The sequence below is a fragment of the Tauraco erythrolophus genome, chromosome 11, assembly GCF_009769465.1.
Source record: "Tauraco erythrolophus isolate bTauEry1 chromosome 11, bTauEry1.pri, whole genome shotgun sequence".
Taxonomy (NCBI): Eukaryota; Metazoa; Chordata; class Aves; order Musophagiformes; family Musophagidae; genus Tauraco; species Tauraco erythrolophus.
Genome location: NC_141475.1, coordinates 25,093,745 through 25,117,235, shown reverse-complemented (window position 1 = coordinate 25,117,235; position 23,491 = coordinate 25,093,745). Strand labels below are relative to the sequence as shown.

Genomic DNA, 23,491 nt, shown 5'->3' with positions numbered 1-23,491 from the left:
GCCGGGAGGCAGAACACCCTCCTCCCTACCAGAATAACAAATCCTCTCATGTTTTGCCAGGCCACTTGCTGCTGGAGATGCTGCTGCCATCGCTCCCTAAGGACATTATTTCATACACCTCTCAGTATTTCACTCTGCTTCATTCTTCCCTGCAGTCTGAATTATTTCTGCCTTGTGACTTTCCCTCTAAACACACCTTGGATCCCAGCACCTGACATAACTCCGCTCCTTTGACGGGAATCGATTTTTCTTACAGCAGGAATAGATCAGGGATAAGTCCACTGGAGAAGGACAAAATTGGCATGAGAAGCCTCTAAATACGGCACGCTACAACTGGAGTTATACTACATTATTACTAACTGTGTTCAATTGTGTAGCTGTTTATTCACTCAGTTCTCAGTAGTTTATTCAGCCTATTAGTAAGGTATTTAATCCTCCACCTAATTACCGCTGCACATCTTTGAATTCATTTTTGTCTCTGAATCTTCCGAATTCCTGTTTTATTATTCATTTGCAGCAAATATATTTTTTAAACACCTGTACTGCTTGGTCACATACAAAGTCATAACTCACAGTACTGCTCGAGGAAAAATCACTACGTAACGTCAAGAGTGGATTCCCAGAAAAGCCACTGGAAACTGTGATCTTCAACCTGGGATGCCGAACTGGATCAGTGCTTCCTCATGTGAAGCTCTCACTGATCTCTGCTGAATCAGTGGACTAAACCTGCCAGGTTCACGGTCTGGTTTGGGTTGTACAGCCCAAATAGCAACCTTCATTCTCAGGCACAGGTAATGGAAATGCTTTCATCCCGTGGATGCTCTTTATTCTATCCTTCTCAGATTCCTTCCTTCGGGGGAAAAATATAATTCTGGCTTTTCCTCCTAATGCTTCTATAACAATTGACTCTTCGTCACACACCGGTAAACAAATTTGCCGTAAGAGCTAGAGAGACTCTTGTCCCTGGCTCTGGCACCAGCTCCCAGACACCCACCGCAGCTACTCGATCTGCCACCAGAACTGGGCAGTCCCAGCCCCCAGATCTCCATCTTTCTGCTCAGCTCCTTCTCCATTTAATTACGCACACCCTCCAGCACAGCTCGTTGGGGCCTTTTGTTTTATATAATCTGGCTATAGCATACTTGGGTACTTTTTTGCTGTGAACTGTCTTTGTGGTGTATTAGCCTTTCAATAATTCAGGAGTTCGGAGAGTGACTGCATTCTCTCTCATTTTTCACTCTTTCTCACAGTACTGCCCATCTATTTATGATGACTCGTTCTTTGTTTTCTGCCCTTTCTCTTCAATATTTAATATTTTAAGCTAAATTTACATTTGCTCAATGATTCTCATATGTTAGACATTGTCCTCTGGTTCGCAGGCAGAAACGAACTTTAACACTGAATAACTCACGACGTGGAAAAATGTTACAGTCCGGACTCCTGCCTCACCCACGCTGCTGCAACCCTTTCAACTTCATCTACCTACATCAGCTCCCTTCAAATCCATCACCCAGATTGAAAATTGGACACAGGGAGCCGCATGCTGCTCAACATCAGCCAGTGAATAAGACCTCGCACCTGCACAAACTCCCGCTCAGCTGGCTTGACCTAGTATGCGAGGAGCAACGTTTTAACCACGTTTTAATTTTGAGGTCATTACTTTTGCCGAAGCATTAAGGATTAGGTCATACGACACGCTAATGGGACGCTGAGCCACCTCCGCTCCGTCAACAGGAGCCAAGGAGTGTCTGTGTTTCAGGAGAGCAGGCTCCATCTTGCAGAACCAGCACCTGAAGCATCCAGGAGCAGTTGTCCGAAGGGGCTAACCCTGGGTGTGCACAAATCTGTGCAAACCTCCGACAGACACCACGACATCCTCAATCACAGACTAGTAAAGACTTCTATGAAAAATATGAACCCACAAAATACTCTAAATCGACAAGTCAATACTTAAGGGGCATATGATTATTAAGCAATGCAAATAAATACATGGCTGTCCCTAAAAGGGCAGTTAATAGTCACTCAAGTCATGCTCACACAACATGGAGAGGAAAGAAGACACTGTGGGAGTGTGGAAACTGTGCTACAGACTCTGGCTGAAAGCAAGAGATATCGGCCCAGGTCTGCTGCTCCTATAAACCAGCTTCCTTCTCAGTGCAGGAGGATCTGGCCCAGGATTTTGCCACTGAGATATCTCAGCATTATTATCCAATGTTGGCTGAGGTCAACCTTTCCCCTGTCCTGAAAGCATTAAGATCTCAATCTGCAACGGATGTGCTGCAGAAGCTCCTGTGTACTCTCAAAATCTCACAGTGATTTGCTAAATTTTCCGTAATCTGCACTGCAATACGGTATTTTAAATAGTCACAAAAACTATAGTGACATGAAATATGTAAGTGATCTTCACCATATAGCAGTCGTACTTTCTATTTATCTTCTATGTATACCCCAGGTACACACACATGGGTCTATCTGTTTAAATAGACAGATATGTATGAGAGAAAGATGAACCTCAGCATTTCAAGACAGTATGGCTATAAATACACACTAACATACAGACATACATATTAACATCTAGAACCTGCCTCTAACTAGCATGCCTTGTTTGCAAAGATAAAATCGGTAACATCAGTCAGCACCACTCTGAGATGTTCTAATTTATTTCTATCTAAAAATGAGGAGCCCAGAACTTAGTCGATCTGACTTATAAACATTCCTCCGATTTCACTGCAACCAGTTCAATTCATGCCAGCTAAAGATCTGATTATCAGAAGATCCAGTTCTTAATTTAAGATATCCACTAAAGACTTCAATACAAGGACCAAATTTCTGATTTATTGAGACTCCATGGCTCTCTATGCCAAAAAACATCAACTGGTGCAGAACTCTTATTCACCTTCATCTTTGGTTACTTTCATACCTTCAGATTCTGCCCTGACGGATGCTCTGCATGATCTGACTGAAGCCATTACCGAATTGGCCTCATTTAATCACATTTTAAGCATCTATTCCTACCTTTGTAAGTCTGGGAAGACTTGATCACACTCTTTACACTCCTGGAGTTCATGCACGTCCCGAAGGTCATTCTCGTTCTCAAGCTTCTTCTGGAAGTCCTCTTCCACCATGGAGAAGGCGGAGTGAGGTGTGCTGCAGGGGAACTTCTGGTGGTCTACAAGCTCAGCCTTGGACTCAAAGAGCTGGTCACAGTCCTCGCAGCGATATTGGCGCTCCTCTGGAAGACAAATGGGTCAGACACAGGGAGATCACATCAGTTTTCAGTCATTTTTAACTACCATGCCATCAGGAGTTCCATGACAGTGTGGTTAAATAAAGGGCTATTCGATGACAAAGAGAAACAACTTCTCAAAAGAAACAAGGAGGCCTTAGAATGCTTTACAATAATACTTTAATTCTACAATATATGACAGTGCAGTACTATCTGTTAGCTGCCTGGGTGATATCCAATTGGGATGCCTAACACTGGCTTAGGACAAAGGTCAGTGTGTTTACATACTATCCTAAATGGGGATATACAAGATCTAAGGTGAACATGATGATCTGAGGACTGGAGCACCTCTCCTGTGAAGACAGGCTGAGAGAGTCGGGGCTGTTCAGCTTGGAGAAGAGAAGGCTCGAGGGAGACCTTCTAGCAGCCTTCCAGTACCTAAAGGGGCTACAAGAAAGCTGGAGAGGGACTTTTTACAAAGGTGTGTAGTGATAGGACAAGGGGCAATGGCTTTAAACTGAAAGAGGGGAGATTTAGATTAGATCTAAGGAAGAAATTTTTTACAATGAGACTGGTGAAACACTGGAACAGGTTGCCCGGAGAAGTTGTAGATGCCCCATCCCTGGAGGTGTTCAAGGCCAGGTTGGATGAGGCTTTGAGCAACCTGGTCTAGCAGAAGGTGTCCCTGCCCACCGCAGGGGGGTTGGAACTAGATGACCTTCAAGGTCCCTCCCAACCCAAACCATTCTATGATTCTATGATGATTCTACGATATCCAGTGGAGGCTGCCAGTCTCTGCCCTTCTCAATGAAGGAGACTGACTTAGATCATAGAATCATAGAATGGTTAGAGTAAAAAATTATCTTTTTTAGATATGAACATCAGCATCTAAAATAGCCAAAAGGGTGTTTATGGAGCTTTTAAAAGGCTCTTTATTTCCCTTAGATTTCTTTTCCAGCACTCGACCCTGTTCAAAGTTACCCAAAGACACATGAAATTGGGGTAATGAAGATAGGGGGCCTTGCTTTCAATTCCATAAAACCAGTAACAACACGTTTCATACTGAAATCGAGTGTAGAAGCTCACTAGAGTGGCACTTTAGAGTGAATATTGCATTCCATTAATTAGTAATTCCTGAAAAAGAATAGATTAGCTGAAGAAAATCCCAAACAGCAAACTTGGAGAAGAGCATCCCAAGGTATTTTTTTCTGCTGGATTTTATACCGATGGTCCATACGAGGAACCAGACACCCTGGTTTGGTTCCAGTGTTACCTGCCCTGCAGATATAAATAAATGCCCAGGGCCTCTGAGTCAGAAAGGCACTGAGGAGTCTGGCTGAAATCTCAAATATATTACAGCTGGTTGCTACGTGACAGTTGAGTTGATCCAGAGAAAGCATCATAGAGTTCTGTCGTCCACTGTCCACGAGCAATACTTTGGCTCAGTCTGCTTCTAAATTCGCCCTGTGGAACATGGGAGTGCAGAGATTTCCTCTGGTGGCATCTACACTACAGCTATTTGACCACAGAGACTAGGCATGGAAAACACTACACTTGAAAAGGGGGACATCTTTAGCAATAACTAAACAATGTTTACTAGACAAAACCAAATTAGAATGAATGAATGAATAATTCCCACCTTTTTCTTAAGAGAACAAAAGATAGTGCTCTAAACGTACAGGCAGTTATAAAAAAGCACAGCCACAGGAAAATCCCTGTGTACAGTCCCTGAATCCTTGAGAATTTGTAAAATGTCCACGTCAGCATAAACTGCAACCCAACGGGCACCAAGCAGATATCCTACCCTCAGTCCTGCTGAGGTCGTATGACCCACAGCCCGACGGGCAGCAGAGCAAAAGGAGCTTTTGGAGGTGGGGGACAAATCTGAGCAACCACTGTGCATCAGACAAGTCACGAATGAGTGCGAGGAGGAAGAATGGCTCAAACGTTCTCACAAGTGACAGCAACATTATCAACCTGAGATTTTCTCTTCTCAGGAGGACAGAATAACAGTTGTTTGGCTAAGTGACAAGAAATAACCTATAATCAAGGTCCATACAGGTCCTGCAGGAGCAGCACAGCCTAGAGATAAGGACATTGACTCTTGTTCTCTTTTTGCAATACTCACAAAATGATCAAGTTTCAATCTTGAAGCCTTACTACTGCCCTCAGTTACATCTACAGACCTCTGGTTCTGCCAGGGAGGTTTGAGTAAGCGAGGGTAAGAACTCGAACAACATCAGGAGGTGCAGGGATGCAATGCTGAGAACTATCGACTATGCAAACTAGAGCTCGTCAGATTAGCAGGTACAAAATGCAACACTCAATGAAGTGGGACCAGGAGTGATGAAGAAAATAAACAGAAAACCCTTAACATCAGTGCTGGCATCACTTTTGAGAGCAGACCCACCCTTCAGAGAGACTGAAAGAGTCATGATAGTATTAGACTAGTTTATTCACTGAATACTTTCAGAGAAACGGACGGGCGGAAGATAGACATATACAACTGTGGTCCAGCTCTCCTCCTTGAAAGCCATCTGGATTTGAAAAGGATTCTAACAGAGAAGCAATCTCTGCTTTTTTTTCTTAATTTCAAAGATACTTTCTACCACATTAGGCAGTAAGAAATGACTAACCATGAATGTCCGGAGCCATTGTTTCATGTGAATAATCTTCACTCTTCATGAACAGTAAGAGCTCCTCTCCTGGTTCAATATCTGCTACCACTCTGTAGAATATCTGGGAAAGAAAAAAAAAAGAGAAAGCAACGTGACTATGACAACAGGCAAAGAGGCACAAACCACTGCTGGAGGATCGAGACCACACAGCTGGACCCTGCCCCAGCGTGGGTGCTGGCTGTCGTTTGCCAGAGAAGTGCCAACTTTGACTACGGCAGCTCTGCTCCTTCCAGCCCGAGACATCGGGGCTTTGGCTTCTAAGTCATCCCTGAGCGAACCGTGTAGGGGACACAACCCCTGCTGCACTGGGAAAAGCTAATAAAACTGTCCTGAGAAGATGCTGTTGATTAAACTGTAGGCATCCAACCCCCTCCCCAGGTTCAATCATCTGAGCAGTCTAGAAAGCTGTGAGGTGAGAGGCTTACACCAACCAGTGCACCTGGTTATTCCTTAGCTTCAAACAGGAATCAAAGGAAAAAACAGTTGAGATGAAGAAACGCTGCCAGCAGCCAAAGCCGCTGGTGGTGACCCTGGTTGGTGGCACCTGGTCCACCTGCACAGATGACATGGGGCTCCGTGCCTGTCATTGGGAAGGAGCGTGGCAGAGAAGCAGGGAGCAGCTCCCTTGGGTCCATGCACCCTGAGCAAGTGCTTGCTGGCACTGGGAGGCTCTGCTGAAAGGAAATTCCCAAAATCCATCTGGCTGCTTTCTGTCTCAGCAGGAAATGTGAAGAGCACTAAAAAGCTCCATGAAGCAGCTCAAATAAATATTACTAACTTCCTCAGGCCTTGTTAAAGAAAAACACGACAGTTAAGTTTCCTACACTAAAAAATGATACAGTTGTGTTTTCTCGGACTAATGTATTTTTTGAAGGTTTCGTGCTGAAAATCTGAACTCTCAATACTCATTCCAGTGCATCGGGAGAAAGGCAGAAAATCACCTCTGCTGTTTGAAGTCAGACACGTTTGTCACAAGGTAGGTATGGATATCTAGAGACACGTGGAACCGTCACCCACCGGTGGCCCCGGCACCGAGCACATACCGGTGTCCTCCAGGAGGTGGCTGTACAGCCTAATCGTTTCTTTCTGCACAAAACCGGCCTTTGCCCACAGATGCGGGCTAAATACCAAAAAACAACTCGAGAAGATGCACTTCCTCGGATTCGTTGTCTTTTCTTCACCTTGTCCCAAAAACTGCTCTGGAGAAGGTGTGCTGGGGAACGGCAGTGAAGGCTGCCGGGGCCAGCTCGTCCCACCGCTCCGGCGCTCACCCCTCTCCGGGTGCCAGAAGGGCTGGCAAAACACATCCGTGCCACAACACCCTGCTTATGACCAAATTTCCCCATAAAAGCCAGGAGAAGGAGTTTAAGGGCAGCCTGATCTGCCCAGGCTGCACCTCCCTCCTCTTCTACACCGTCCTGGTTGAACCATTGCCTGGGTCTGCTTGGGCTTGCCATTTTTTCCCCCTGCAGAGGGGGGTTTTGAACTCCACCAAGTATTTTGGAGGGCGCGAGGGGCCAGAAGAGTGGTGGCAGGGTCTCGTGCGTGTCTCCTCACGCAGCTGGGTGAATGCCCAGTGCCACGATCCCCTCTGGAGCCAATGCCACCGCGGGTGCCGAAGGACGCGGGACTGCTGTGCTGGGGACGCAGCTGGGGCAACGCGAGCCGTTTGATCAAAGGCCGGAACATATTTAAGCGAAGCCAGCTTTTAACTCCTGCAAATAAATCTGATGTCAGCGCCGCATCCAGGGAATATTTGCTTTAAGCAACGCTTGTTTTTCCATTTATTAAGATAAATGTCTTGAAAACCGGCTTTTTTCTTCCAGAAGTGTAATGGCCTCCACACATCTGAACGGGAAGCTGCAGACCGATCTGTGGACGACAAGCCTGGTTGCTGGATTGCTCTGGGTGGAAGTAACATGTATGTGGCATTGCACGCTGACCAGAGAGACATCTGCAGAGGTCCCTGCTGCAACAGCACCCACCTCCCTCTTGGGGTGGGACCTCCACCATCTAAGAAGGACCATGCCAAAGCTTCTGCTCTGCCCAGGACTTGCCTCAGTGCTCTGGGGTTTTGTGTCACGGTCGGGTAAACTCAGCTGTTCTTCTGAGGTCAGTGGTGCCTCCATGCCAAGGAGCAAACAAAAAACACGGCAAAGCCTTCTCCAGTATTTTTCCTCCTCTGCTCACACTGTCCCATCAAAGGTATTTTGATAGACCTTTTCACCTCTCGTCGCAAAGTGAAGACACATGGACCATACACGGGCATAAAGAGGTTCTTGTTCCTGAAGCGCTGTGCTGGGGTGCACCACTTCTCTTTGGGAAGCCCTGGTACGATGCAGCATCTTTCCTGCAGCTGTGGGACAAATCCCTAACCAGGGTGTAAACTCTGCAGCCAACTGTCCTGTCTGCGTTGGCATTTGAAAACATCAGAGATGATTAAGGTACCCAGCAGAAACTACCTGGCCAGCCTCTCTGTACCTCAGCAGGGAGAAAAAACAGAGTATCCAGAAAAAGTCCACAGTTTAGGTTGAGTGATGGGTTTTTTATTTTGCATCTCAGAACTAACGCCCTCCAAAACAAGGTCCAGGTGACAGATTTCCAGCTCTGGCATTTTGACATCATTATTATTATTATTATTATTATTATTATTATTATTATTATTATTATTATTATTATTATTATTAACTTTAATTATCATTAAAAATAGGTTTTAAAATCTCTGTATGTACAAAAAACCCCACCTGCACTAACTGTTTATATACCAGACTGTGTTCCAATGAGGATCTAAAATAAAACATACTGAACTTTAAACCAAAACGATCGCACAGATAAACTTAATCTGATTTTAATAGCTCTCCTTATTACTTCATTTGAAAGGCTCTTTCCTCACTCTTTCCACGTAAAACCTCCTGGAATTATCCTGTCCGAGAAAAAGTGAGAAGCTGACCGTGGAAATGAACCACGCTGCCTGGGATTTTCGGCAGCAGCAGCCCACAGGGGCAGACGGCACAAGGGTCCTGCAAGCCCCCGGGTGGGAAAACGCCGAAATGACCCCCCAAGCCCCGCAGTCCCCTCCTGCCTGTCCCCGCTTTGCAAAACAGCAACCTCTACCGCAGGCAGTTTCTTGTACTAGGAAACAGTAAAGTAGAATAAACAGACTTTTTTATCATGAAGCTCAAATATCTCTCGGATGCAGTCCTGCCTCTGCTGTAATTAATGAAAAGTTTTAATTTTCTGGCTTGCACCTCTTCAGTGGTCCAAGCCTGTTTCGTTACCTGACTTTCTGGGGTTAACCTGCGCTCACGACCTTGACAGGTATAGGAAGAGCTGCTGCACGGTAGAAGAACGACCATAGCAAGGTGAGGGGGGGTGGAAAAAAAATAAAAGCAAAGTCCAGATGCACATTTCACATGCCCTGGGATCAGCGGTGTGTGACTGCAGTTTATATAGGAAGAGCAAAATCGGATCCAGATCTGGAAACACTTTCAAAGTTCAGGGGGTCTGAGGTGGGGAGAAGTCGGGGGAGGCTGAACTCATCAGTGCTCTGTGCCTGCCTACACCGCAGGTCGTATATTTATGCTACCGAGCAGAAATAAAAGCTCCCAAACTGCAAAGCTGTAAAGGGAAAGGGGAGGAAGAGGGGGGGAAAAAAAAGGAACACACACAATTTACTTTTAAACGGATGAATAAGGCCTCATTGTTATGAATCCCAGTTTACTTTTCCTGGTCAGGCACTTGAAATTTTATTTATGCTTAATAGACTGCATTTGGCATGTGTAAAGATGACAGAAGTGTGAATTATGAACGACCTTCAACCTATTCAGGAAGTTGTAATAATTGAAATAATAGCGCAAACGCGCTCCCCGCGAGCTCGGGCCGGGGCCGCGCGCTCGGTCGCTGCCGCCCGCGCGCTTTGAAGTGCCCGGGCCATGCCGCCTGCCCTGGTGAGACCCGCACCGCTCCTCTGGACCCCCCTCGCCCCTGCTCAGCCCCCCGGGAAGGTTTAACCGAGGGACGGCGGTTTGGGGGGAAAAAGTGACACTTCAGCCGCGGAGCGCGAGCAGAGGCACCAGCTGCTACGTGTACATCTGTCATGCTCAGCCCCAAAGAGGAGTTACATTCTGCTACGTCCAACTAAATCCTTTACTCTCACGTATAGGAGAGCTTTGGAAAACATTGCGCGTGCCCCAGCGCTGTCTGGGAAATTCAGATTTTAGAGGAGGCGAGAGATGCTGCTCGGAGTCGGCGCTGTTTGTACTTTAACCCCCCAGGGGATGTGTTGATCTAACAGCTGGTGCCATGGGGGAAGAAAGCGACTTTGTCCTGCACCACACTGGTGCAAGTGGGAGAATCCACTCTGGATGGGATGGTAGGAACGAACAGAAGACAGGAATGGTGGAGCAAATCCGGATGAAGCCCACCAGCACCTGCAGAGCCTTGCGCTGCTGCTCCTGCTCCGACATCCCGCCCTGTGCCACACAGGCTCACGGCCTCCGTCGCATGCCAAGGGTACGTCTACGGCAGGCAAGGTACTGGCCCCAGCCCCTGGCCACCTCCGGGGGCTATGGTGCACCGGAGCGGAGCATGACCTGAGTCGGGGCAGGAAAGCGAGTGCCAGGAGAGGTGGCGTGCACCCTGCCAACTGGCATTCGCCTCCACGATGCTTCGGAGCAAGAGTAGAGCTTGTCCCAAAAGCAAAACAAATTAAACATCCAAAATTAATAATAAGCATTTTGTTCAAGGAGCTCGATCGAAATCAGGATTTAAGCCCACCAGAAAAATGAGAAGGACGAATAGATACATAACCTCACAATGAGCTATAATTAAGCATCTGAGGGGAAAAAAAGAAGGGTCCAAACGGCGAAGCTTCAGTTTTAGCTCCTATAATGAACAACTGCTGCAGCTGGAGAACTGTGTGATGAAACCCAAGCCAGGTTCTTCTTGCCATGCTCAGGCAAATGACAAATTGAAGTGAACTGGAGTTTTTTCCAGGGCTAATGTAGAGGAGTCCTTCCCGAGTGCTGTATTGGGCCCAAAGAAAACTTCTGCAAAAATCCACAGGCGAAACTCAGCAAGTGCCTGCGGGTGAGTGGCTGTGGGGGCACGGGTGTGAGCCCAGCAGGCAGGAGGGACCCTCCCCTTCACCCTGCCCATGGTGGGGGAGTAACGCTGCACGTTGGCACCAGGACTGCAAACCCTTTCCTTTCTCACTTCCAAAATGCCCCAAAACTGCCAAGGCGGATCAAGTAGGAGGGGCTGGAGCAAGGATGCTCTCCTTAAATGGCATCAGAAATCCCCATTTCTCCATCTTCTGCAGCAAAGGTGCCTCCTGTCCCCCGAAGCTGGAAGCTGTCCCTCCATAGGTTGCTCCTGCAGGACACCCTTTTCAACATCTCGGAAGCTGCAGGCCACTCTCTCAGTGATACTTATATCTTCTTCCACTGTAGGTGAATTTTTGCTTCTATGAAAGCCCAGAGTCCAGGTGAGGGGCTGCCCAATCCAGCCGAGCTGCTCCGTCCACACAAAACCCCATGCTTGGGGGTCGCTGACCACTGACACCAGACCACAACTTCTATGTGTCCACCCGTTCTCCAGAGGTGACCTCACCATACAGGTGTCTTCTAACATCCCCCTTTCATTCACGACCCACACAAAGTGCCCAGTGAACTACAGCCTTGTCCTGGCTCCATGGACATCTACATTCCTCTCCACTCTTTGAGACAAGTACAGGGGTATGATTCGATGGCTCTCATCACAAAAAGCTGTTTTTGCTTAGAGATGCTGTCCCGATTTTATTAAACATGAGCTATCGATAAAAAGCTTATCGCTTTGCAGAAACAGCCACAACCAGTCATTGGTTTTGGTTCTAAACAATTTCTTTTAGGTCACGTCAGGACAGGCCAAGGCCGAGCGCGGTACCACCACCACCGCATTGAGCTCCAGGTAGCACAGGGACACAGAGAGCTGAGTTTCCCCCCCAGCCTCAGCTCTCACTGCAAGAAGTGGAAAATCACCACCGACGAGCTCCTCGTTCCACCAGCCCTACGCTAACGCGACCCTGCTCTCCCGGAGACAGATTTTTTTTTCAGTGGGAGCCGGATTAAGCTTTATTTTCTTAATAAACTAATAACTCATAGGAAGAATCACGGCAGAATAGGGGCCCGTATGAGCTCGGCATGCACGTGCCCTCCTGACCCGCAACAGCCAAAACCTTAATTTCGCTCTCCGACAACACCGCCACAAAACTATTCCTTAAATACACAACTTTTGCAGGTGGCTGCTGCGGGAGCCTCTGCCCTCCGCTGCCTGCCGCGGGGCGGGGGGGCAGCGGCAGTAAAACCCGAAACACGAACCCGTGCCTGCAGATTCCGAAAGTTTGTAAAACGGGTGAGATGGGATCGGATCCGGCGAAACCTACGGCAGCGGGTTCGCTCGCCCGCGTAGGTCTGTATCGCTGTTACGAGCGTAACGCTGCTGGTTTTGCTCCCGTTTCTCACTTGAGGAGAAGGAAACAAAACAAAACACACCCAAAAAAAGAACCCCCAAAACCTATTTCAGCACACGCGGCAACCCAAAACCTCAACAAACTGATCCCGAGTCACTTGGGAGTTTTTCGTGGATAAACCCAAGGGAATCTTCAGGAGGGGAAAGAGACCTGGAAGCTCAGGGCAGCGTCGCAGCGTTATGTGGCTGTATTGCTATCAGAGCTCTGCAAGCAATAAGCAAGATAAAAACAATGTTCAAGGGGTTTAACTTTAACTGCTACCAACTACGTTGCTTAAAAGAAAAAAAAGAAATTAAAAAAAAAAAAAAATTATAGCTTGAAGGTGACCGTGATCCCAGTCTGAAAATGTGCCTGGAACGTGTGACAGCCCTTGACATGCCATTGCTACAGTCACTGCTGGATTCACAACTGCACTTTCATTAACATATATATTTTAAAATAATGCTGCTGCTGGGATGACAGCACTGCCAGAAAGCCGAACAGGGCTAATCATTCTGAAGTCATTAAAAAGTCAAATTAATAGATGTTTAATGATAAGAGAGAGGAGTCATCTAAGTTAGCAAAAACTGGTATCGAATCCGAACTGACTCCAAGCTGAAAAATGCCTTCCAGGGCAGTAACAGCGACAAGACTCTCTGCAGCTCTGCACACACTGGAGTCTCTTTGGGGAAAGGAAAAAAATGAGAGTGCCCTTTTCATGGAATTTTATTATTCATATACAACTTGAATTACATCTGTTCAGGTTAGATTGGGAATGACAGGAGATAATAGGAAGACAGCAAAGCGAAATCCTAGATCGACCTCACTTGAAATAAAAATAATAAAAAAAAACCCGCAGCTTTTAAACCCTACTCCACCTCCAATCAAGTGAAACACGAGTTGCATCCAGCGTGCATGTTTTGACTGCATCCCACCATTATCGAGCTGTTCATCTTAGCAAAGCTCATGTATACAGTCATAAGAAAGAGCCCAGGCCTTTTGTAAAGTTGATCCTAAGGGATGAAACCCAACCTCAACCGTGAGTCGGGGGGTGGGGTGGTATGTCTCTGAAAAAAGTCCAACAGAGAAAACAACAAAAAATGTTTTCCTTGCGCTCTTTTTGTTAAATACAGAAGGTAGAGCTTAGCAGAGCGACTAGATTACACATCGCCCTGAGATGCATCTAAATCCTGCCTCGAGCAGTCTGGGCATCATCATACCTGTCTGTCAGTCAAGCTTGAATTTAGCAGCATGAACTTGTGGGCAGCAAGAGGCTGGGAGCACTGGCGGGATCTTCTACCTGCTCAGGTACAGCCCAATGTTTGCTTGTGAATTTTACAGATGAGTTGAAGCAATTAGAGGTGAACGATTACTGCTGGTCAAGTGTCTGTGCCTGGGGAGCCGAGCAGCGTCTCCCGCAGCGGGGATGCTCCGGGTGCCATGAGGGCTGCGGAGCTGCTTCTTATTCCTGGGGGAACTGGGGGGAATCAGGGTGCCTCCCCATGCCTGCACCCAGCCCTGGCTGAGCTGGGGCCTCCTGTCCCAGCTGGGCTGCATTGCAACCACTGACACATGTCCTCAGGCTTCCCTTTTTCCTTTTTTTCCCCCCCCTTTTTTTCCTTTTTTCTTTTTTTTTTTTTCCATTTTTCTTTCTTTTTTTCTTTTTTCTTTCTTTTCCCCCCTTTTTTCTTTCTTTTTTCCCCTTTTTTCCCCTTTTTTCTTTCTTTTTCCCTTTTTCTTTCATTTTTCCTTTTTTTCCCTTCTTTTTTTTCCCCCTTTTTTCTTTCTTTTTTCCCTTTTATCCTTCTTTTTTTCCCAGCAGCTACAGAGGCAGAGTGACCCAAAGGCAGCCCCACGCAGCCTATACACAGGCACACGTGCACACTCAGTCCTGATTTGCGTTTGTCACTCCTCGTACACGCACACGCTTGGCCATGTAACGTCCATTTCCCAGTTTGCCTTCCTATTATATTTTATATTACCTCTGGTGAGCTTGTGCCAGAAGAAAGCAGAAGGAGGAGCTGTTAGAAAGGCTTTTTTCGCTTTAAGATTCGAGAGCACATTTTTAGCATTAACTTTTTAGGCTCTGGTCATAAAACGTTGGAGCCCGCGTACGATTTTGTGGGTAAATTTGCAGCGTTTCCAGAGGGCCAAATGAACAACAATCTCTTGCTGACAGCGCCCAGCTCATGACACGCTACTTGAAAGACAACCAGTTCTTAATTTGCAAATCTCAGCAACAATAAGCTATTAAAATATGGAATTATGAACAGCACGATACTGTGCAAAATAAATAACAAGTCTCCAGTGAACGAAAGAAATTATTGGCAGCGGTACAGCCACCGTTACCAAATCTCACAAACGTAAGCACTGAAAAAAAAAAAAAAAAAAGGGAAAGTTACAAGCGCCATAACTTTCCTTCCAAAAACGTCAAAACGCGGGTGCGTGTCGGTAGATGCTGATGTTTCAGCCCAGCGTGTAGTTTCAGTTGCAGATCGCCAACACCGACGCACAGACAGTAAGTTGCTTTGACCAACGCACGTGATTCCACTTCTAATCTTTCCTACCTACGCCAGCTCTTATTAAACGTAAAATATTTGGATTTGCTGTTTCAATTAATCTATATAGTTTCCTTTTCGCACCACTGTTCCATAAATGCTCTGCGTCGAGAGAATTTATCGTTTTTCAGTGTAAAGCATATTTCAACTTGGAAAACGTATTTTGCATTTACTAATAATCTTTATGGTTTCTTTAGTTAAACCAGCTGCTACATAAAAAAGAAATTATATCTCAGTCGGCTGGCTCGTTCTGTGTTACGTGTGCTCAGGGCTGAACTGTAAAAGTTGAAAATTTAAAAAAAAACCCATAAAAATCTTTCCTCATAGCTTCTGAAAAAAGTTATTTTGACCAGTTTTAATCAGCTATCTCGCATGAGTGAAATACATAACGCTGTGCTGGAAATAGCGAGCTGTCTCACATTCATTTCTTATAGGCAAGGAATTTGATTAGAAAGAATGATTTCTAATTGAAGCTTTGTGCCTGGTTGTGATTCTTCTTTCAATACTGTCAAGGCAATTAAATCAGCTAAAGATAATCTTTAACGTTCACCTGATGCAGTTAATTAAGTGGTGAAAAATGAAACACTGATGAAATGAATCAAATCCTACGTTGCAGGTAGCAAATATAAATTGGAAACAAGAATTCACAGTCAGTTGCTGCTTTGCTCTTTTAGATATTTCACTTTAAAGAAGCAGAGCTTTCTTAACCTAACTTCACCCATTAAAATATTTCACAATGGCATGTATTATCCGCAGACTAAAGCGAACCTTGATTTACGAAACACCTAATAACTCATCAGCATAATTGAAAGCAAAATGTTTCACTGCATCCTTCCTCTGCCTATCCCAGCCTTTTTTCCAAACACACAAGGACAAATAACGTTTCAGCCCAACAAAGAGTGGATTTAAATGCAATAAATGAAAAGAAAAAGAAAACTGCTGAAGATCATGGTTCAGCAGACGACTTCCAGCAAAGTGTATGGGAAGACATAATAATATTCCTGCACGTGTGCATTCAAATCCAAAGCCCCACACACGCAACTACGTTGGAACATTATCAGTTTTGTATCTTCCCCTCCGCTCTTCCATTAATTTCACATTGCAGCTTCCCATCAACAACACAGTTTAACGTAACAATCCAAGACTGGAACAGGAGCCAGAAAACGTTGCTAATTCAAAATCAGCAAAATACAAATACTTTGTATTCCTAAGAAAGCAGTCCCAATTTTTATCAGGTATAAGATAAAAAAAAATAAATTATTATTTATGAGTTGAATAACAATGTAGAAAACCAGAAAAATCATATTATCTCTAGCCCATAATCAAAATTATTCTATTCTGCATCTCACATCTGTGCCTTATCTTTTGCCATAACAGCAAACAGGCCAAAATCTGTTGTGAATTGCTGGGTTTGGTTTGGTTTTTTTTTTTTTTTTACCATTGACACCTTAAAGTTCCTTAACAAAATAAGTCCAGAAAGTGAACACCACATACCTGATCACTTATCTGACATGCAACAAGGTTGTGCTGATTGTAGCATCCAGCAAACTTGATATATTTGAGCCAGTTGCCTACATCTGGTTGACTGGCATCTATGCAGAACTTCACATTGCAAAACTCATCCAAAATCTAAAAGGAAGAATAGGAAAGAGTAAATCTTTCTATCGCTGTCTGGGCACACTAATCAGAAGACAAATCACAGGTTTCCAGATAAACAAATGAATAATAATAATAATAATAATAATAATAATAATAATAATAATAATAAAGGCATGTTTATTCAGAAATATGCTTCTCTGGTGAGATTTTTTCTTATTTTAGGAAGGGTCAGAATACATACATAACAATAAAAGGACAATAAATGTACCAAAAAAGTCTTGACAAACATTTACATGTAATTGAGATGTCTAATTATTGCTAAGAAACAGTATGTTGATTTAAGAGGGATCTGATTTGCTACACATTCGTCAGTGACTGTGTTTGAAATTACGAGTTTAATCGAATATGATTCTGTCAGGGAATATAGCAAAAATTATTAAAATAGGTGGTGTTGGCTTCATTTGAGGTTTCTGTTTCGTTCCAGGATTTACGTTGTTTGCAGCATCCATTTAGCCTTTTCTTATTTGTTGCTCTGAACCAAACTTTATTTGGCAGGCAGAGTTATTTATCTTGTTTTAACATTATGCTTCCCAAACAGCCCTTCTGTGCAACACTTAAATCACTCCCCTTAATTGAAGCAAATACTAGAACTCCCTATGCCAAACTAAAGAAAATAAATGAAAAACAATGTAAACACTCATACAAAACATGGCAGTATTCAATACCTACCAATAAATGGTTCCAATTATGCAGACAATAAACAAGTATAATGAGATTGCTCGTGGACAAGCTAAAGAGGATGTTCTATTCTAATATTAGGACAAATTACTAATATGCCTGAATATCATTATTTATTTGTAAGCTTTACCACCGGCCTATCCTAAACTTTCCACAGCATCCCAGTGAGCCCACTGCTACATTTGTAACTTCTCCGGCTTGGCACCGCCAGCAAACCATTCGATTTTATTACAGAAAAAAAAAAAAAAAAAAAGGAAGAAAACAAAACAACTTAAAACACACGCCCCAGACGAAAAGCAAAGGGAGAGGAAGGTTGTTTCCCCGATGGGAAACGTTTGTACTGCCGTCCAGCCGCAGAGCACTTTTGGCCTCCGCGCTGAATGGACGGGAGCCCCGGCATTGTGCACCGTTTAGTTAATGAAAACCCGCGGAAGTTTCCTGCCGGGGCTCGCAGCACCGCCTCAGCCCGCTCCCCTTCGCTAATTAAACGAACCCCCGCCGAAAGCTGCTCTCCCCGCGGGGGCGGCCGGGCCCCGGGGGCAGCGCAGGTACGGCGGGCGCTGCCCGGGTCACCGCCCCCAGCGCCGGCCACGGCCCCGCCGCTCCCCCCCCCGCCACCGCTCCCCCCCCCACGCCGGGTGCCAGGATCAGGCCCGCCCGTGGTGGTGGGGGGGTGCGAGCGCGTGTCTGCCCGCCCGGGGCCGCCGAGCGTTGGCCCGGGACAGCGGGTTACTCCTCGCCTCGCCAGCAGCCTTTCCCCACCTCCCCCCCCCAAAAAAAAAAAAAAAAAAGAAAGGGGGGGGGAAGCTCACCCCAAACGCCCCGCCACCCCAAATCCCGGCGGGGCCCAGCGGAGCCACGAGCGCCCCGCGGCCGCGCAAGGCGAGTTCCAGCCCCCGCGGGCGCGCACGCTGTCCCGCCGCCCGCACCGCTGATTATTTTTTGGAAGGGGGGGCATTTAATTTTCCCTTTCAAAGCAAACCCCGCTCTGTCTCGAGAAGGGAGGGGAGGGGGCCTCACCCCCACCACCCCCCCAACCCCCCGGGGCGGCTGAGGAGGGTCTGCCCAGGGGCCGGCGGCGCGGCGGGCACCGACGGGGCAGGGCGGCCCCGTCCCGCGGGGCCGTGGGCAGCGCCGCCGCCGCGCTCACCGCTCTTACCTTGTGTCGCCGGGAGCCTGCGGGGCAGGGGCGGGGGGGCAGAGGGGAAAAATATCCTTCAGGCGGCTGGAAGCAACATCTTGGCGTCAAACGCGGGCGGAGGCCGCGGCCGTCGGGGTCCGGGGCTGCTGCGGCGGGCGCTGCGCGGGCGCGGTGCGCTCGACCATTTGTTGGGGGGCAGCGGGGGCCCGGGGCGCCGGGCGGGGAGGCTGGAAAGGGACTGCCGGCCTCGGAGGGCTCAGCGGCGGTGGGGCTCGGCGAGTTTCTGCCGGCTCACCATCACCTTCCCCTTTCGGCCCCTCCTGGTCTTATCGGTTGGTTCGGTGTGTGTGTGCGCGGAGAAAGTTATCGGGAGAAGGGGGAAGGAAAGGAAGAAAAAAAAGAAACACACCAACACCACCAAAAAACAACCCCAAAACCACACAACCCTCTTGGGGGGGGGGGGGGGGGAGGTGTAAGAAAAACAACAACAACAAAAACAAACAAACAAACAAAAAAATCACAACCCACCGCACACCGCTCAACAAAACAAACTTCTTTCACTTCTCCGCCGAGGATGGGAGAAAAGTGTGCGTGCGTGGGCGGGCGGGCGGCTCTCCCCCTCCCCACCCCCGCAGCCTGCCCGCGGCGCTTCTGCCCTGCCGCACCCCCGGGCAGCGCCCGGCCCGGCCCGACCCTGCCCGCCCCCCCTCCCCGCCCACCCCGTCGGGTCCTGCCAGCCCGCCGCTCCCCTTTCGGGCACTGTCTCTTTAAAGCGGGACAGCCCCGGCCGCGCCGGCGGCCGCCCCCCCCCTACCCCCCCGCCCCGTCCCGGGCGGCGGCGGCGGCGGTGCTCCCGGCGTGCTTAAAGCGACAGCGGCCCCGGGGCCGGGGGGTCACCGCCAGGTCGCGGAGGAGCGGCCCCGCCGCGGGGGCTCACCGGCAGCCCCCCCCTCTCCCCCCCCTCCGGCCGCATCCCCCGCCCGGGGCCGGCGGGGGGCTGCGGCGGCGGAGCGCGGTGCCTCGGGCCCTCGCCGCTCGCCTCTATTTATACGGCGGCCGCCGCCCGGCCGCTCGCCCCCCGCGCTCCGCGGCCGGGAGCGCCGTCGCGGCGGCCCCGCAGCGGGATTGCGGCGAGCGGGGAGCCGCGCTCGCCCCGACGGCTTCTCCCGGCGCTCCAGGAGCCAGCGCGCCCGGCTCGTTATCCGCGTTATCCTCGTCATCGCCGTCACTGTGGTTATTAATAATAATTTTTAATGAAATGCAACTTTTCCTTCTTTTTTTTTTTTTTTTTTTCAAATTTCCCGACGACCCCGTTTGGTGCCGCGGAACCAGCGTCCCGTTTGCCGGCGCTTCCTAAACGATTTTTATTTCTTTTTTTTTTTTTTTTTTTTCCCCTTTATTTATTTGGTAACGAATCCCATGAATGGAGCCGGCGGGAGGCTGGGCTCTGCCTGCCGCCGGGGGCAGCGGCCGCGGCCGGGCCCGCTCCCACCCGCGGGGCAGCCGCAGCCCCCGCCGGCTCCGGGGCGCTCCCGGCTTCGCCAAACGGCCCCGAAATCCCACCGCGACGCAAAGCCGCAAACCGGCCCGCAAAGTTTGGCACCGTCCGGGCAAACTACGGCAAGATACGCGTCTATATGTGTATTTTGGGGAAGAGAGCGGGGTGGGGAAAAAAAAAAAAAAAAAAAAGAGGGTTGAACTGTATCTTTTATTGCACGATCCAGAAGTGCCACCCACTTTTTTTTTTTTCTTTAAGTGCAAATATATTTCTCAGCTTAAAAGTCGATTTTTCTTTCCCGGGGGGCCGGGGAGGGGGCCGGGGAAGGAGGGCAGGGGGAGGGCGAGAAGCCGGGTGACAAGAGATGATGATTAATTCGTCTCAGCGGCCTGTTATCTGTGACATTGAACTGTTATTTCAGATAATAGCTATTGTTCGAGACGGGGAGGGGAGAGAGAAGGGGGGGGAAGCACGCAGTGGTGGTAGGTAGGACAGGAAAAAAAAATAATAAAAAAAAATCCTTTGTCAATAACCTCAAAAAACCTGGTGGGAGATTCCCATAGCACCCGGGCCTGAGAACCGCGCCGTCCGCCCGGTTTGCCGGACCATTGGTTTCCTGCCCTCCCTCCACTCGCCCATTGTTGGAGCTTTTTTTTTCTTATTTTTTTTTTTCTCTCCCTCTCTCTTTTTTTTTTTTTTTTTTTAATTTAGCCATAAATTGGACCGGCTCGAGCTATGAGCTGTTCTATTTTCTTCCTGTCAGGATGAGGGATTTGTTTTATGATGCATTGTGTATTAAATACAAGTAATCTGGGAAACTGATTGCTCGAGCCCATAGGCCTGATCAGAGGCCCCGGTAGGAGCCGGAGCCCCCACACACACACCCCCACCCCCCTTTTGCTTTGCCACAAAAGGAGGAAACGCCGGTGGATAAACAAAAGGGCCTCCCGGTACCGGCAGAGCGGGGCCGGCCGGCACCGGGGCTCCGCCGCCGCTGAGGCGCCGCCCGCGGCCGCCAGGTGGCGCTGAACGCCGGGACACGGCACGCGGCCGCGGCGGGACGCGCCGGGAGCGGGAGCGGGGCCGGAGCCGGAGCGAGCGCGGGAGGTGCGCAGCTGCGAACCCGCCGCTACCCATTTTTTGGGGGGGCGGGAAAACCTATTTTTGGGTAATTCCCCTTCGCGCACTGCTCCCGGCGGCTCGGCTGTACCCCGGGCGGGCGGAGGGGAGCGCGGCCCGAGGAGAAGGAAGAGGAGGAGGAAGAGGTGGAGGAGGAGGAGGAGGAGGAGAAGGAGAAGGAGGAAGGCACATGCCCCCGAGCCGGAGGGGTTCGTGACGGGGCGCGGCGAGAGGCGCGTTGGGGGCGAGCCGAGCGTGTCGGTCATGTAAGGAGACGTTGGAGCTACACACACAACCCTATAGATATTTGTTCCACACACACACATATATATATTCTTTTCAAGGAAGAATCTTTTAAACACATCTCCAGCCTTTTCTCTCTGCCCTTGGACGGTTTGGTAGGCGCTTCGAGAGGCCCAAATATTTCCACAGGGTCCCTTTTGCAATTGTTTATTTAAAATAAGTCCCTATATTAGTGGAGGCAGTAAGGAGTTAGTACTCGAGTCTGCTAGTAATTCCCACCAGGCTGTAAACTGATGCCTCTTTTAAGCCTTTAACTTCATGGTCGTCCCAGAAGTAAAAGTTCTCATAATGGAGACCCTATGGGCATCGTGCATTCCAGCACATCATTAAAGCAAAGCAGCGCAGCTCAGCCAAAGCCAGATGAAATAACTGCACTGTCCACTTTTAATGGGCTTCCTGTGGACAAACACTGCAGAGGACAAACGGTCGAAAATCAGACAAGTCGCTGGCGATTTTTTAAAATACCGTAAGCGTTCACATTAGGCTTAATATTATCCTTACGTTTATGGAGCAAGCCACTTCATAACCACATTTTTAAGTGGGGTTTAATGTTATGTTTCTCAAGGTGACTAAACACAACATTGAGCATCCTGACTAACACTGCGGTGAGCGTTGAAAACACCGGGCGAGCGTATCAAGCAGGGAGGGAGAAAGGAAAAGCAAAGCAAAACAAACACGCAGAAAACAACTGCCCTCCGACATAGCCAAACGCTCCGGGACAGACCCAGGAAAACAGTGACGAGCAGGAAAAGCGACGCAGTTTCTGCACCTTAATTGCTCCCACCCCGTGTTGTGGGATATCGACTTTAAAAAAAGAAAATCAAGCCAAACCAGAAGCGTTGCTGCTTATTTCAGGGGGAAGAGACAGACCTCTCCCAGCCCTCGCGTGAAGCAGTGGTGGTGGGCATCGTGGTGCCACCATGTCGTGCCCCCCCAGTGCCGCTGCCCCATCCTGGCCACCCCTCCTGCCCTCACACGCTGCCGGCCTCGTCCCTTCTGGCCAAAAGGCAGTTTTTGAGCGAGGGAGAGGAGGAGGAAATTAAAGGTAAAAAAATGTAAATAAAAAATTTCCCTTGGTCTGGAAATGGGCCCAACTGAAAGCATGTTAATCTCCACCTCAGTAATTTGGTTCTTCTGGAGAAGACAGAAGCCCTGCTGCTGTGCCCTGCACTTCATAAATCACGTCTTTATGTGGACAAGGTCAGGGCACCTAACAGCTCAGACATGGGCCTTTGCAGTGGCTCGGAGGGCTCCGGCATGTTTATTCTCTCACACAGATCTCCGAGGAGCAGTCCAGCACGCTTCTAATTACTTTTGATTATTTTCATTTGCTCGGGTCAGGCTGGCTTTGCCGGCACTGCTGGAGGGTAGGTTTCCTTCCCCCCAGCCTGGCTGTGAGACTCAGGGGGATCAACGCTTTGCCGCACCCGGTACCCTCCTCCCCAGGGCTTCAGGGACCCCCGGGGCTCACCACGCTGGCAAAGGGGGTCCCCTTTCAGCAGCTGTGGGATGCGAAGCCTAAAGGCTCCAATTGTGGCTGGGGGCACCCAGCTGGGCTGTCCCCCCCATAACCAGGCAGCATTTTACTGCTCTGAGGTGAGTATGCAGAAAAGACACGCACCCCCTGCCGAAAATACCTACTGCCTTCTGGGGAAAAAAAAATAAACAACTCCATATCCTTGCAAAAAAATTAGAGCGGTGCGTGTGCAGGCGATAAAAAAGTTGAAGGGCCTCTGTGACACCCGTGGGGACGGGGCTGTGCTCGGGGGGCTGCAGAGCACACGCAGCCCCCAGCCGTGCACGGAGGGCTGCTCCGCTCTTCCTGCTGCCTGACACCTCCTGGCACAGCTCTTTGTACGGAGTACCGAGTGGAAAGGCTCCGCTTTTCCTCTCCTATTAAAATCCATGCACTAAAATAGCACGTTCCTTCTTACACCGATCTGAGTTTGACAGCCCAGGGGACCCAGCAGACCCACTGCCCTTGTGTCCTGCCCCGCTTTCATGCATGCAAACCCACTGGTGTGCCCAGCACCAGGGCAGCACCGCCATGTCCAGGCACCTGTGTGTGCCAAGGGCTCCATTGCATCCTGCCGGTGAGGGTGTCCCTGCAGGTGTGGGTATTGTCACGGCTGATGGATGAGGGG

General features: G+C 48.7%; 1 protein-coding gene across 5 annotated transcripts in view; it reads right to left on the bottom strand.

Moving 5' to 3' along the window:
- Nucleotides 1–23,491, bottom strand: part of MECOM (MDS1 and EVI1 complex locus) — a 190,494-nt gene that overhangs the window by 30,540 nt on the left and 136,463 nt on the right. For 4 of the 5 annotated variants that reach the window (XM_086618102.1, XM_086618103.1, XM_086618104.1 and 1 more), the window contains exons 2-4: nucleotides 16,444–16,578; nucleotides 5,863–5,965; nucleotides 3,016–3,232 (exon numbers count right to left, since the gene is read on the bottom strand). In XM_086618102.1, coding sequence (XP_086474228.1) covers nucleotides 3,016–3,232; nucleotides 5,863–5,911 — 266 coding nt within the window. In that variant the 5' untranslated portion in view covers nucleotides 5,912–5,965; nucleotides 16,444–16,578. Of the gene's footprint in view, nucleotides 1–3,015; nucleotides 3,233–5,862; nucleotides 5,966–16,443; nucleotides 16,579–23,491 lie in introns of those variants that run through there. The other variant, XM_086618101.1, reaches the window with a different exon arrangement.